Genomic DNA, 16819 nt, shown 5'->3' on the forward strand with positions numbered 1-16819 from the left:
CACAGAAATACCTTTGTAGTTAATATAAGAACAAATCCCTATTGAATGATTTCTTACTTTTATTTTTCTTTAAATTACAATAAATTACATATTTTACTGTGAAGCAGACGTGTCACAACTATCATCTTTATTTATCCCAGATACTGTGAAATGAAGCCAAAATGGAGGTGATAATTAGATACGATACAACTAGATGATACGATACCATATGATATGATAATCCTTTCTTACTGCCTTATTGCACATGTATGATATTGAAATTGTACATGTTGCTGCCCTCTGCGATACTTTGTCAGAGCAGAAATTCAAATCAGAATAACAAACAAAAACTAAAAACACACAAGCTTTGCCTTCGTTTGTAGTCGGTGCCCAAAAGACGCCTGAATTTAGTCAAATTTCCGATGGACTGAAGTTTTAGTGCATTAGAAATGCAAAATAAATAAATAAATAATTAATAATTCTGGTTTGAAGTTAATCTCGGTCGGTGCAGCCCATCCTAACGGCTCAGAGCTGGAGCACAAATCCCTGCACTGTGCAATCACAGACAGTATGTGGCGTTCATAAGAAGTCTGTTCTATAAATAGCCCCGCGCTCTCTCCATGCCTAAACCCCTGGTATAGCCTGTGTGTAAGTCAAACACACCAGATCCAGACCTCGGAGGGGTTGTGTTTACAGCCCACAACCCTTCTCACCCTGACACAGAGAGATAAACACCTGCCTTATGGACCTGGAGGTCATTAAGCTGGTGTGGAAGAGAGCAGCCCGGTGGTCTAATTAATGTGCCTCCCTGAAAAGGCCTTGTTATTCCAGAGACAGGCGTTTTGTCTGGCGCTCTCAGGCCTCGTTAAAGAGGGAGCAGGCCGCCCCGAGCTCGCCCGGCCGCCTACGTGCATCCAACGGGACGTGAAGGGTTCACTTAGGCTCAGGAAAGACCCTCCGGCAGAGGACTGCAGGCTTATCGCGCTCCGTCAGTCATCTGTATAATGTCACTGGGTGGCAGTGTAATGGAAACAATAACACTGGCATGATCCTTGGTGGGGCTGGGAGCCTAAATGCCCTCTTGTTCTTATATTTAGGAATGTGGTTTACCTCTGTCTATAGTGCTATATCCTTCGTGCTTTTTTAATTTATAACATATTTAAGATTAGTGCTACGTACATGGAGGAGCCAAATTAACATTTATGTTGACTCTTATACTATCTTTCTTTATTAGTACGTGCGTGTGTGTATGTAAGAATGAATGAGTGACACCTTACCGTAGGTGTTTTTACCCCCACCTAGAGGACACCTGAACTGGACCTGAGAGGCTGAAGGTGGAGCCCAAGGGGGAAAGGCCTTAGGAGCCAGCAGCCAGAGCATCTGGGCGTGGCTGAAGAAGGCAAAACCGTGTTTTTTGACCGTGTGCTGTGACGTTTGCCATGAGAACTGTGCTCTGCGAAAGACTCATTAGTTTAATTTATTTTAGTTTATTTCCATCAACTTGTAATCCACCTTTCTGCAATAAACGGTCAAAGGGACCAACTGGACTCACCTCTACTCTTCATCTCTTTTACACGCCTCAGAACCAAAATCGAGCTCAACCACCAGTGGTAGTAAAATAGCAATTGCTGCTACAGTACATATAACTAACGTTATCTTTATGACAGAGCTGAGGATGTGTAGTGCTGATGTTAATCATTCACTTTCAGATTTTAATATAATACGACATGACCCTGAGTGGTTTGTCTTCTGCTTTGTTCTCACTTGATTTCTTTCTTTCTTTTTAACTCATGGTCCTTGTCTGTCATTGTTTGATGGGAGACTTGAGGTAACCAAGGAAACAGTTGAATCCAGCTGCTCCTTCAATCCGACTCATTCATTGCCGAGTGCAAATCCTCCAGCTCTGACCTTATAATTCCATTCGTCCTATTCATGTTCCCAAGTGCAGCATATTGGAGGCTGACTAACTCCTCACGTTGATTAGAGGACGGACAAAGGACGCCACGGAGTGACTGGAGTCCTCCCTCGCAGGAAAGTCGAGTTGTTTCATAGAGTTGGTCGTCACAATGGTTTTTGTTTAAACGAGAGTGTGTCACATGGAAGGTGACAAAGGAAGCCTGGGAGCTCTGCCATGTTCAAGGTGGCCGAGGCCCAATCCATTAGGATAGATACAGCAGTTACCCACGGCGTCATATGGAAAGAAGCCGCGGACTGAGCCAATAAAACACCGGGCACGTGGTTGTAATGAGTAGGTTCACGCATTTAAAATAATACTTCTCACACTGAAGGGATTTACAGCCTTTCTTGCCATGAGAGATAACCGACTGTAACCACACAGGTCTGAAGAAATAACGGCCATTCTTCATACTGATGTTTCTCTCTTTACTTGAACTGACACTGACAGCGAAGGGAAAAAAGACACACGAGTTTTAAGATGCACATTTCCCTATATTTTGTATAGGAACTGCAACAAATGAATGCACACAACAGAAAACAACTGAAATAAAAGATAATCCTGAAAATAAACATAATAAACAACACAAAACAAATCAAATTGCAATTACTGTGTGTGCCTGTAGGACCACATGCAGAACTGCTACTTTGGGACTGTATGTATGTCCGTTATTCTTTTTCCAATCTGGTCATGTGATCGAGTTACGTTTGTGCCGAATCGAAATCCCACCGGAATCCCACTATCCAACCAGTGCAGTTTGCAATGATCTGTTTGCTTGGCCTGGTGTTGATGCTGTCTGCAGCTTTGTGTCTGAAACCTGTTAGAAGGAAACCTGCAGGAATCGAGCAGTGGCGAGTAAAGACCTGCTGCTGGACTCGGCCCACAGAACCCTGAGGCCACGACCTCTCTGCTGCACCAAGAGCTGTTCACCTGTTTACTCAAAGTTCAGTGAAGTTCAACTCGGTACACACACGGCAAGTGGGCGACAGAGTTAATACATATATTTACCTCTTTTTAAAACTTTAATTAATCACACCTTCAATTACTCTGATTAAAATGTACTTTCTTCTAAAGCTGATTGTACTCACAATTTCTCCGGGACCCTAATCAAGGGAGATGACTGGTGCAGTCTGCTTTAAACCAGACTTACACCTGCAGACGAGGCAGTGTGTGTGCGGCTAAATGTGAGGGTGACTACATATTGGCTGTAATGAGGTTGGTTATAGAACATAGAAACTTGAATGTGATGGACTGAAGTGATGTTAATATATTACATCTTAGATGCATATGTTAGTTTTCATGTGACACCACATGGAAATACGTGTTGAAAGTCTACACATCAGGTGCAGTCATGGTCCTTAGTCAGACAGAGGCAGTGTTTGACACAGAGCCGGAGTCGTCACCACGTCTCGACTCTGACGACGTCTCCAGCTCCATTCACCTGCAGGGCATTTAAGGCTGATTCACTTTTTATTCTATATATATATATATGAGTGAAGCATTAAGTGCCCTGGCTGCTTCCCCCCCGCCTTATCGCCATCGTCCTGAGGAGGAGGGGTCACTGCGGATTTGTGCAGAAAGGAATCACCTTTAAAAAGGGGATTTGAGTGAAATAATGCACATCCAGCCCCTGCCTGCAATGTGCTTTCCTCACTTGACCCTCATGGTCTGCTCCCTGAATGCTAGTGCACCGGATTACCAGATATATAAAGAGTCATTGTCCGGGTGATGCACGATTACAGTGAGGATTCTGGTGCCGTGTGGTTGTGTTTTGGTCATGTTGCTCACTGGCGGATCAGCGAGCCATCCAAAACAGGCTAATTCAATTGAATGTTTTAGCGTGTGTGTGTGGTGGGGGGGTTGGTTGTGCAGCAGTGCAGACAACGTGCTAATGTGCCAGTGGATATAATTAGCACGGCGGAGATGTTAAAGGATGCAAAACAAGTTTCCTCTCGGTGATGGAGGTGGTGATCATCATTAGTCGTGTTACTTTGTCTCTCATGCCACTCATCCTCTTTGGACAAAATGAATACGGTGAGAGCATGCTTGGGTTTTTACTTGGCCTGTGTTAGTAGCTTTTGTTTACAGCGTGTGTGTGTGTGTGTGTGTGTGTGTGTGTGTGTGTGTGTCAGTAACAGACCACACTAGGCTGTGCAAGAGGGAGGGTCTGCTCCAGTAGTAATAGCAGAGCCGCAGTGGTGCCCATCCCCTGCTCCATCCCTGAGATGTAGTGAGGAGAGGAGCCGCAGCCCCTGGCCACTCCTCCCTGTTCTGTAATTGGAAGAGTGAGGCCACCTCCCTCCCCTTCCTCATTGGTATGCAGTGTGCAATGCAGTGTGCGTGCGTGCGTGCATGTGTGTGTGTGTACGAGGAGAGAGAGCGAGAGAGAGAGAGAGAGAGAGGTAGCAGTCAGTGCAATGGGATAGAGGAGAGCGAGGAGGAGGAGGAATGAGTGAATGAGAAGTGGCTGGATCTGCCTCGCCTGCACGCCTGTCGTCTGCTGCTGAAGCTGGCCACCACCACCGTCACCATCCGCTCTCTCTCAGCACCAGTTCTTCCTCCAGCATCATCACCACCACCTGCAAGGGAACAAAAAAAAAGGAAACAGGGGGACCGAGCTCGCCACGCGTTCTCCATCCATCCATCACCAGGAGGGACGCAGCAGCAGCAGCAGCAGCATCAGCAGCAGGAGGAGGAGGAGGAGGAGGGGGCCTGACTCTTACAATTTAGGCACCAGCTGCTACCTCAGCCGAATCCCCCTGCACCTTACCCCACATCCTCACCCACCTCCACTCGCTCCCCTCCCGCTCCTCCCTATGCCCTTGTCCTCGGCGGCTCCTCTCACCTCCCTGGCCAGTATATGGATAGAAGCTCCCTGTTTCAGCTCATACAAGAGCAGGTAAGCATCCCCAGCGTTTCTATGGTTACGGGGCGCTTCCTGCATGGCCCACCTCGACCGTCCACCCGTTGGGGATGGAGCTGTGTGGAGGCTGCACGGGAGCTGGTGTCAGGGTGGATTGAGCAGGGGCTGGAAACGAGAGACGGATGCGAGCCTCATGGAACCATGTGGGGGGGGCCCCCCCCTGAGCCACAAGCAAGAGGCTGGGAATCGTATCACAGTTAATGGAAGGGGTTATTAGAGGGAGGGCTGTGTGCGCCAAAAGGAGGATGAATGTATGGTTGGACGTGATATTTATAGTTTCTATATGAAATACAAGTTAAGATTGATAGTAGGGGCTGAAACGAGAGAAGGATGCAAGCGTCTTGGAGCCATGTGGTCCCCCAGAGAGTGTGAGGTCGGATCCTCAGCAAGAGGTTCAGCGTCACATCATGGCTTATGGGAAGTGGTGATTGGTGGGAGGACTGTGTGAGCAACGATAAGGATGGATAAATGAATGGATGTACGAGGACTAAATATTTGTATTATCTATTTTAAGAATACAGTGAATATATTGAATACAGTGAAAATCATTAGGACTGATGGATAGAAAGATCATGGAGCCATGTGGGGCCAACGTGCTACAGCAGCTACAGAACAGTACATTGTGCAAAAAAAACTACACAAGTACATGTCGTGCAAGACTCAGAATAATAATGCAGAATAGAATGAAGTTGAATATTGCACCTGCCCTAAAAACACTTAAAAATACATAACACTAAAGGGATATAATGCATGAAAGATGAAAAACTAAACTGGCATTAAAGCCTGAAAACCAGAGGCTATTGAGATACATAGCTGAATCCACATGTTTCCTTATCGAGTGGTGTGATGGACAGTGGGATGAATGAGAGCTGGAGGCGGTTGGTCTCACACTCACAGGCTCTGTAACGTCTGCCTGAAGGGAGCCGGTGAGATTCAGAGAATGGAATGTGTGACGGGTGATTAAGGATCCTGAAGGGAAGGAAAGTCCCTGTTGCTCATCACCTTCATAGCCGTTTTGACCATGTTCTCGATTTAAAGGAAGGATTGATTGTGAGCAAAAAGAAGGATTGATCTATGAATGGGTGGACAACAAATTTGTAAAAAATCATGATATAGTTAGAATTGATGGCAGGGGCTGAATCAAGCTTCATGGAGCTATGTGGGTCCGTCAAGAGCATGAAGTCGGATCCTCAGGAGGTGTTGAAGACGCTTGTCAAACATGCATGTCATGGTTTGTGGAAGGACTGATTGCTGGAGGGAGGGCTGCATGAGCAAAGAGAAGTATAGATGTATGAATGTGTGTATGTGTGGGTTAAAAATAAAGTACAAATCATGAAATAGGGTTGAAAGCAGGGGCTGAAACGAAAGATGGATGCAAGCATCATGGAGAAATGTGAGGGGCCCCCCCTTGAGCCACAAGCAGGAGGCTGGGCACCCGTCATGGTTTATGAAAGGGTTAACTGGGTTGTGTGAGTACAAGCAAGGATGGATCTGTGAATGGATTTATAGATGGACTTCTTTCTTTAAAGAATAAAGTAAAAAGATCCCATCATCGTGGTCATTTAGCTGCTGCAGTAGCGTTTGCGGCAGTAATGCTGTGTGTGTGTGTGTTTGTGTGTGTGTGTGTGTGTCTGTCTCTACCTGCAGAGATCTTTCCTGATGAATGCACTTGTTTACTCGCCCCAGTCATGCGTTTTTTTCCCCTTCAGAATAGAAACTGTGATTTGGCTTTAAACTTTCCCCCCCGTTTTTCCAGCTCTGTCATTGACGATGACTGCCAGAACAAACACTGTGTTGGTGGCCATATTTAGGCCATGCAGGGGAAAAATGTTCCACTTGGCATCTGGTTTCTTAAGAGTCGTCAACCCCCGTGCTGCTGCTCCACCGCCCAATCAGATCGCTGTTTGAATTTAGCTCTGGTCTACCATCTCCAAAATTAACCAACCAAACTGGATTTGAAGGTTTGATTGTAGCCAGAGGGCATGTGTGTATTTGGGTTGTGCCTCCCAAAGACACATGATAGTGTGTGTGTGTGTGTGTTTCCATATTTGTTGCATGTGTGGTATTTAACCTTTTCCTCTCCAGCCCTGTTTCTGAACGGGCCCCGTTGGGATTTGGTTTGATTGACAGATAGATTGGGCAATCATTCTGTCCAAGGGGGAGACATTGATTATGTGCTGCAGGGTTTAGGGGTCACGAGTGGCCCATCAGCAACACATTGATCAACAGCCCCAACAGCCTTGGGGAGACATCTGTGTATGTGTGCGTGTGTGTGTGTTTGTGTGTGCGTACGGCAGCGTTTTTTATTTTATGAATGTGTGAGGATGCCCGTGTGGGTTGTGTGAGAAAATGCTCCGTGGTCACACCGGTGAGTCATTTGCCGTAAGCACTTCAGTGGTAACAACTGCAGCGCTTAGTGGTTCCTCCACAACCCATATTCCTTCTCAGACATGTTTTCAAATGCAGTATCAAAGCGGCTGACTCATCCGTGTCAATATTCATTTTTAATGCTGCAGGTTGTTGGGCTGGAGATGAAGCCAATATTTCCTACACTGTAAACGCCTGGTTGTTTTATTGATTGTGGGGTTGGCTCTGCATGTGCCAGTGTGTTCGTGTGTATCGGCAGTTTGCAAGGCCACAGTTGAGCAGACTCGAGTCTAGACCAAATCTCTCACCCTGGCTGACGACGGGTTTCTTCCACCTTTGGGACTCCATGCGGCGGCCTTTCATTTTGAATAAGGCTCCCTAATTAAGCTAGTTTGAAGTGCCAGCAGTGTTTGGACTGCGAACAGGCAAGCGTGATTATTTTTTTTTTCACAAAGCCTTGCTGCCTGCCTAAACACTGGGCACTTTCTCTATCTTATTCCAGGAAAACTCTTTTTGCAGCCCTGCCCTCCAGATTCTTATCGCCACATTCAGCGGAAGGATTCCCACATTGACCGCATTGACCAGCGGCGTCTGGGCAAATCCACAAGAGCAGCTGGAGGTCAAGTGCTTTGCATAGAGGTTTCTTAAGTGAAGTTGTTTGGAAGGAGAAAGCATTGCTCTGTCACTGCTTTACACATAGACTGTGTATAAAGATGGATGGCAGGACTGCTGATAAATCCTGCCTCCTCCATGTTAGTGGGTGGGGAGATGTCTCAAACTAAAAAACGTCCAAATTCATGTCAGATAAATGTTTCTCTGAGGTTTCAGGTAGTTCTCATCACACTGAAGTTATTTTAAATGCACATTTTTCTGGATTGTTTGGTTTTAATTAGTAATTATATATTTAGAAAATGGGGGGGAAACGCCATGATTGACAGCTGAGACTTACTCGTGATTGGTCGAGCATGTGTATCGACGGGACCTCGCTGTGCAGGCTCTGACTCCGAATGCGCAAGATGGCGGCATTTGTATTGTGGTATTGTGTACTGTGGCTTCATTTCTTGATAGTGGTTGGAAGTGTCATCCATCTTTATATGCAGTCTATTGTAGGGGTTTTGAACCTGCAACCTTACAGCTTATAATTCAGATATAACCTGAGCTTCTACTACTGCTCAAGATTTCCTCCAGTCAAACATACATTATCAAAGCTGCTAAACCTTAATGCCTCTGGGATTTCCTCGAGTTGTCAACAAATGAAAATCGATACAGTACGTTTTGCACCCAGAGGAAACTGGACGTGTTGGGTTTGTATGAGCTCTGCAGGTCGGAGGCGGAGGGGGAATTGCAGCCGTGTCACAATGAACCACATGAAAATGCTGCAGGGGGAAGAGAAAAAGAAAGCAACAGTGGCAACATGAGTGAGTTTATTAGTCTTTGTCTGCAGGAGCTTGCACTGCTGAGCTCGGTCTATTTCTGGCCTATGCGGGCACACACACATATGCTCGAGAACAGGGCACACACACACACTTAAACACACACTCGCACAGTTTCTCTGATAGTCTCTCTATTGCAGTGCCATTGATAAGGAAACTTGTTGGGCGGTCACACTCAGCTACTACATTGCACTCATCAGTCACTGGATATGTCCCTAATGTGTCATTCATTTCTTATCTAGCTTATGTATGTGTCTCCCATAAGGACTCTGGGTTCTGAATACCATTCTGACATATTCATGTCAAGTAGAAAGCGTGAGGCTGACAACACACTGCCCTGTTTCATCATCCGCTGATAATGATTTGCGTGGAGTTGTATTTGTAAAACTCCTCCGGCTGTTTGAGTGCCAGGAAATGTAAGGAGATGATTGTTGGCATTAAGGGAAAATCCTTCGCTGTCTCCACTGGAAGAGAGAGAGAGAGAGAGCGTGGTTTGGATCTCGGGGCCCTCACGTCGCAGAGTAGAGTTTGAGCGTAATGATATCAACAGCAGTGCAGATCGTGCATTGTGATAATTAATTACAGAGGCAGTGGGCCAGTTGTCGGTGAACACCAGCGAGTCCTGGGGGCAGCGAAGGCAATTCAAAGGTTGTTGTTTTTTTATCTGATGCTATGCAAATATGTGCCCCGTGAATGCCACTGCCCCGTTCAGGCTCGTTCACAGAGCCCAAAGGGCTCTGTGATGTTGGTTCTGTGTCACCGGGTCGGCTCAGTGTCACTGGAGCCAGATCAGTGCTGCTGCTGCATCACATCTCACGTCAAGTTGTAATCACAACTTTCTAATCAGTAAATATAGTTGATTCAACCTCTTGAACCGACCTCTTAAACTCCAGCTTGATTATGTGATCAGGTGTATGATAAAAACAAAATTATGGCATGGTCAGAATGTTATAACCTATTCTAGTCTTATAAGCAGAGCTGTCTAGACAAAATCTTTTATCTTGCCTTCTTGTGTTGTTTTGTTTCTGTTCATTTTCTAATCCAGCCTGAATTATTTACAGACCAAATGCAAATAACAGTGTATGCAATGCGGTTGTAATTATCAGAGAGGTGTGTACAAACTAATGTCATTCAAAGCCAATGCTGGTTTAATGTGAGTAATCAAGACAGTGGAGGGTATGGAGGACTCAGCAATTAGTTAATTCCATCAATTAATTGTTGTCTTAATTACAGGTTCCGAAATTTTTTATAAAAATGCTCTTCATGGTTTCCTGGAGCCTACGGGAATGTTTTCAAACTGCAAACAAATCAATGCACTATTTATGAAAGATTAAACTTTCCGATTTATGATACTAGTTATTTTTTGTCGTTTTTTTTGATGATGTCAGTCGATTAACTAATTGATTGATCAGCTAATTGATTCCGTTCTCATTAGAAATGTAGATTATTTGTTGAAAAAAATGTATTTAACATTTGCTGATTTTTTATATTAAGACCCATCATGCGGCCATACACAGTCTATAAAAGGAGTCTTTACCGTGTCTACAGTATTAGTCTGAACTACACACACAGGGCCTTGTCATTGGCTGAGTGTTGTATAGGATGAGAGGCCTTGTTGTGTATCAACCTCTTTAACGGCTCGGGGGGGAGGGGGGGTCATGGTGATGGGCTGGAGGGTTTGGTTCCTGAGCCCACGTGGAGCAGACCGATAAGCCAGCGGTGGGCCGGGGTCACTCTGCGGTAATAGAGGTCCCTGGCGGGGGGGGGGGGGGGGGGGGGGGGGTAACGCTGGGATCATTCTCCTGCGCTCAGCCTCCCACTCCTCCTTGACCTCCTCCTGCTCCTCATACCCGTGTACACCCCCTCCCACTCGCTCTTGAGCCAGCCAAGTTTGGACGTTCTCCCCGCCTCCGCACCTCCACCTCCCATCCACAATCCTCACGCGCCGCCACGCCTCCCTCCACATCCAACAACCCCGGCCTTTGTCTTGTTACAACTTCATTCTTATCTGGATTGTCTCTTCTCATCCGTCCGTATTCTATTCCTCCTTCCTTACACAGGCATCTGTGTCCTTCCCTCCTGTCATCGTCTCCTCCTCTCGACCCCTTTTGTGTCCTTCCTTTGACGCTCGAACACCAATATGTCGGAGAGGGGGAAATGGGGGGGGGGGTCGCAAGAAAACGGAAGGCACACAGGCGACTGGTAACCATGGCAATGTATGCAGCTTGTCAAAGTGTCGCCCTCGCCGGTGTTGGATCGCTTCAATGGCTGCTTCCCTCTCTGCGCCTTCCTCCCCTCCTTCTTTCAACCCCTTCCTCTCTCACTCACGCACGTCACCAGTGTGGCCAAGGAAAGAAGAGAAGACGAAAAACAGGCTCTTCATGCCAACACTCGTGTTCCTCGTCTAGCTAATTGATAACCCTAATTGGGTACAAGAACCAATCATCCACCTCCTTGTATCCTCCGCAGACAGACCCCACCCCCTCCCAGCCCCCCCACTGTGTAGCGTTTTCCCCTGAATAAGGTCAGACCATGACGGGAGGAGTGTCTGTGCAGTGTGACAGCTCAGCGTCAACACTTCGCTGTGCTTAAACGTGCACATCGCCATATAGAGCGCGCCTGGCGGTGTGTCTGAGACGTCGCTGGGGCTGCATGTGTAGTGATGTGCTGACATATGGAGGCTGACAGTTATCAGACGTCCCCAGTGTGGCTCTCTGTTCCCCCTGTCAGCCCGGGCTGAGCCAGGAGCACATTAGAATCTGATCTATCTCCCCTCCGTGGCAAGTGGATGCAGAGCACTGGAGTGTGTCACGGCGCCCTTATAGCACAGAGAAGAAGAAGGAGAAAGAGGAGAAGAAGGAGAAGAAGAAGAAGAAGAAGAAGAAGAAGATGAGGAGAGGAAGAGGAGGAGGACTCACTGTCTGGCTGCCGGGCTCAGCAGACGCTCAGAATAACAAAATGTCTATTCTCTTTCCGTCTTCATTTCATTGTTTTCTCTGTTCCACTTTCCTCTGTTTTCCCTTCCACTGTTCCTTTAATTTCTTACATCGCACTGACAGACCCCCCCACCTTCTCTCTCTCTCTCTCTCTCTCTCTCTCTCTCTCTGTCTCTCTCTCTGTCTCTCTCTCTCTCTCTTCCGTTTTCCACTTTTCGTGTCTCTGCTGTCGTTTCTCTTGAAATGCTTTCTCATGTCGTCCTGACACCCTGCGCGCCTCAAACACCGGCCACATCTGCACCGCTTTGCTCAGCTCTCCTTGACGGGAAAGAAAGGGGGCCGCGCTTTTAACAAACATCCATGGAACACACAGTTAAAGGGATTAACTCAGAATAGACCTGGGGGCTGTTTTCTTTTCCCGTCTTTGTTCATTTTTATTCACAAACGTGCTCTTTTAAGTGCATTTGAGGCTGCCTGGAGATCGCTGTCTGTCCTTCTCCGCCATCCAGGAGCTGAGCGATGAGGCTTGGAGATGTGCGAGGGAGGGAGGACGATGAAGATGGAGACGTTCTGTGGATTTCGCCGTTCACTTGCAGACACTCAAAGTGTGTTATCAATAAATGTCCCGAGGTCAGCAACCGTTGTGTGTTCACAGAATCATTGTTTGTATTGGATTCAGTCTTTTTACTTCTGTTAAGAATTCTGTAAGAACGGTGGTTGAGACACAAGCGAGTTAAGGGAAAAACATAAATGCTACAACACAACAGCAAAAGGCACATAATGGAGACACGGCCACGATGGATGAGAGTGACAGCGGATGTTGACAATGAAACGAGCAAAGTTAATTTCTGCTGTCAAGTGTGCGTCATATGTAAAAACCCGATGAAGCCAGTCGACGCCAGTCTATTTGAAATGTTATGGTACAGGTGCTGGGAGGACCCAAAAAGGAAAAAAAGCACCTGTACCATAACACCTGAGTCCAGCTCACTTGACTCACTTGATTTTTTCCATTGTGGTTGTGTTTCTGTTGTTCTGTTGTGTTGTTTCCGGCCACCGTATGTTAGTGTCGAGCTTTGTGAAAGTGCCCCAATCCCGTCAGTACATCCACCAGCAGTGGGAAACGTCATATAACCCATTAGTTCCTGCCTCCTCTGAACTCTCCCAGGTGAATAGATGCGTAAGTGTTCGGGATTAAAAAGGATGCTTGTGAAAGGGGGGAGGCCGTGAGGGGGAAGCAGAGCACACACGCTAACACAGTAAACATGTTCAAAAGGAGAATCGATCTTCTCTGCTCCCTCGTTGAGCCGAGGAGCTTTAAGGTCTCAGCCGACGCCGCGGAGTTCACTGGTGCTCTCCTCGTGCAGCCGGTGTAACACTAAGTCATCAAAGCAGGGTCAGGTCCACACCGAGGCGGGGTTCTTCCCCTGGACTCACCCCATGACGTGGGCAACAATGATCCAGCACGCCCTGACGCTACACTGACGCAACAGCTGAAAGCTCGCTCCGAGCCGGGGGGGCAGCAAGAGGCTGTCGGTGTACTAGACCTGAAAACCTAACGAGGGCCGTGTTGGCATTCAGGAAACACTCGAATGAGACGCAGTGAAGGCCCTTTCCATGTGATTTCTCTTTGTGCAGCTGCAGACTGTCCACAGGCACATTTCCACAAACACAATCAGCAGAACTTAGGAGAGCTGCATGATAAGTAAACAGTCCACACAAGAGCAGTTGAAGAGGAGGAGGGGAAAACGGAGGGAGATCAAGTATGTGGAGCTGCTGGGCCGAAAAGTTTAAAAAAAAACCACATTACATAAACCAAGCGTAGATACACACCCTATACTTTAAAAGCCATTTTTAAAATGGTGCTATTTTAGATGGCTACGCGAGGCCGCTTTTATCACACACTCTCCCGCTTTAATCAACTTGGAGGAGCGGCACTGGCGTAAGGCATCAGCGGTGAAAACCCACTGGGCTTTGGGTCTCAGCGGGTGAGTGGTGATTATAAAAACCACACTGACTCCGAGCTGGGAACGTGACCAAGGACGGACCGACACGGTCAAATGAAGCAAGACACTGAGACCGGAAAGTTTAAACCAAGAAATATTTACTATAATGTTTATTTATCCAGTCCAACAGTTTAACTCTGTTTACTCAAACGACGAGTCTGCTCTCAACAACAGCAGATGACATGGAGGTCAATATCTCTGGAGCGCATCATGGAGACCACAGCTTAATTATAATGGTGTCAGTGGTGAGCTCTGTCTCCTCACACAAGGAGGGTTTGAACTGTGGTGTGAATGTGAGCGTGACTGGTTATTCATCTCAGTAGCGAGACTTACAACGCTATTATTAAATGCTAGGCCTAGTCTCATCGCTAGAATGCAGTTTAATTGAGTCGTATGCCTCACTTACCTTCATGCAGACAGACTATCTGACTATGGGGGTTATGAATGCTCTTTTCAGCCGAGCTTCCGGCAGACTTCGACCATCTTGAACCACGACGCGGCCGGCTGGGGCGTCCCCTTCAGCCAAGCCAGGCTGCGAGCTCGGCTGCTCAGATGCATTCACGGGGTTTCAGTTCATAAGTGATGGGGAAGTACTGGCATGGAAAAGAGTGCTTGCTCTGGGGTGACTGTCTCACTCTCTGACCGGAGGACAGCTGCCTCCAAGTGTGCCGTGTTGTCCACAAATCTTTCTCAGTCTTTCCCTACCACCTTGCTCTACGTCTAAACTCGATAAATAAATCAACAAAAAAAACAATCTCTGTATGTCTGCCTTGTGGTAACATTGGCGATCTGCCCCGGGTGCACCCCCCCTTTCGCCCAATTCAAGCTTGGACTGGCTCCAGCACCCCAGTGACTGGCAAAGGATAATTTGTATAGATAATAGATGGATTTATATGATATATGCTATATCTGAACTGTCTGTTACTGATGCATCTCCCCCCCCGCAGGGCAAACTGTCTCTTCATCTCTGCAGTGCTGGTTATTATTAAAAATCATGGCAGCAACAACATCTTCAGTATAACTGTTTTTTATCCCAGTGGTCTGAAAGTTGTTTTCTGTTTGGTTTTCCAGCTGGACCCAGAGAACACCGGTTTCATTGCAGTGGAGAACTTCACCAGCTTGGTGGAGGACCATGAGCTGCAGCTGGACCCGTCCAAGCTGGACATGCTGTTAGCCCTCGTCCAGAGCAATGAAGATGGACAGGTGTGCTACCAGGAGCTCATCGAGCTGGTGAGTGCGAACCAGACGCAGAGGCACACGGATAATCATGTTTTTTTTCTCCACCAAGGATAATATGTATTTACCCCTGTTAGTTGGTTTGAATGTGAGTTTGTGAACAACATTACACAAAAACTGCTTGAACGATTTCAACAAAACTTGGTGGAAGGACCTGGTATGGGTCAATGAAGAACCCATTACATTTTGGTGCATATCTGCTCATGGGTAGGATCCAGGAATTTAATCACATTGCCATTTTCCAAGGGAATAATTTATAGATCTTGATGAAAAAATGGCAAATTTGGGAAGCCAATATCACAATCTATGAATGTGTGAAATTGGTGCAGCTTAATTAAATTGAAGGCACTGCAGGGCCTTGATGGAGGACTCGGCTCTACCCGGTGCCATTCTGGCTTGATTTTAGAAAGGGTGCAGAATTGATTCAGACAGAGGCAGCGAGCTCTGCACTGGCAGAAATTGACTGTAGCGTTCAGGTCGTCGTCCTGCAGCAGCAGGATCAATCCATCCAGTTAATGTGTCGGTAAATCCAGACACTTAACCTCACAGGCCTTCCACAGTGCCGGAGCTCTAGAAAACACCCACTCACCGATCCCACACAAAGCCACAGTTTCAGAGCAACAAATGTTAATTGTCATAAGTGATATATTCAAAGCAAACTCGCTGGCCTAGTTTGAATTATGTTCTAGTTGCAGTAAGACTGATATTACGCCTGATGTTCTCTGATGTGAGAACAGCCCGTGCGACATTACGTACTCATGCAGATGCCTTTCAGTCTGTTTCTTTTCCTTCTCTGCTTTGAGTGTGAGTCGAGGCTCCTCTTTCTTTTCTTCCCCTTCTCATTCATCCCCTGCCTCTCCACCTCTGTGTGTTCTCAGCGCTTCTATTAGAAATTCATGCAGAGCTTTGTGCGTCTACGTGAAAGGCTGACTCTCTCTCTCTCCGAGCACCTAGACGAGCACCTGCCTTCCGCTCCTTACACCTCGGAGATGTACACACCGTGATTAATTCAGCGCAGTGCAATTCCTGCCATATTTTCACTTCCTTAAGCTCATTTCCCCCCCCATCACCTTCGTTCTTTCTCTCTCCGGCTTCCTTCTTTTTTCAAGTCTCTTTCCCTCCCTCTTGTGTTGTGCTACCTATGTGGTTTATAATGACGACCACATGAGGCCACTCAATTTTGGAGCAGGACCAATTTCTGAGGTCGCTACAGAGGAATTGCTCTCGAGGTGCAGTGCCCGCGGTGCCGCCTCTCTCATACGTCAGCGCTGCCTCTTGGAGGTGAACAGCTCTCTCCCTCCACCATTCTTCAAGTGTTTAAAAAAAAAAGAGATCCAATTTACTCCAATGAACTCTCGTCGTCAGTCCTCCCCTTTTTGTCTCCGCGCCAAGTAATATCGTCCCGCTTTATTTTGAACCTCCTGGAAACCTCGGATCTCATTTCCCTCTCTCTCATTCTGCTGCTCCTTGTGAGCATATGTTAGGTGAAAAGGAAAAAGCTGTCTCTCAGGGAGAAACTTTCAAAATTGCCCATCAGCCAGATGCAAATTGCCTTCGATTAGCCGGGCGTTGCTAGTTGCAGACGGTAATCTGAGGTACTTTGAGTACACCGGGCCTCACACGGATATCGACCCTCAAGTCTGATTTGAAAGATTTGTCTGATGAACACACGTGAGCGTGCGAAGACTTTACCCCCCCCCCCTCCCCCCGCTCTGCACATGCATACAATTTGCATATATACACATACACTTGAAAGCATTTCGTTATTAATTAATGCAGCCAGCCACTTCCTCTCGGTCTGTCTCTCCGGTCCTGTCTCCCCCTGATATACACACCCACTGTCTCCAACGCAGACAGACTCTCATTCATACGCATGAGAGCTGCCGCTACAGATTTGCTGACTAATTTAGAGGGCGTTCGCATGTTGATGCAAATCTGTCCTCCCGTGGTGCAGCGTCTGATGCATGAACTCTGCAGGTCTCGGTTCT

General features: G+C 47.0%; 1 protein-coding gene across 3 annotated transcripts in view; it reads left to right on the forward strand.

Annotated features, from left to right (window-relative positions):
• The first annotated feature begins 4793 nt into the window (after positions 1 to 4793).
• Positions 4794 to 16819, forward strand: part of rhbdl1 (rhomboid, veinlet-like 1 (Drosophila)) — a 43580-nt gene continuing 31554 nt past the window's right edge. For 2 of the 3 annotated variants that reach the window (XM_053414069.1, XM_053414070.1), the window contains exons 1-2: positions 4794 to 4832; positions 14667 to 14825. In XM_053414069.1, coding sequence (XP_053270044.1) covers positions 4794 to 4832; positions 14667 to 14825 — 198 coding nt within the window. Of the gene's footprint in view, positions 4833 to 14666; positions 14830 to 16819 lie in introns of those variants that run through there. The other variant, XM_053414071.1, reaches the window with a different exon arrangement.

The sequence above is a fragment of the Pleuronectes platessa genome, chromosome 21, assembly GCF_947347685.1.
Source record: "Pleuronectes platessa chromosome 21, fPlePla1.1, whole genome shotgun sequence".
In the NCBI taxonomy this organism is placed as follows: domain Eukaryota; kingdom Metazoa; phylum Chordata; class Actinopteri; order Pleuronectiformes; family Pleuronectidae; genus Pleuronectes; species Pleuronectes platessa.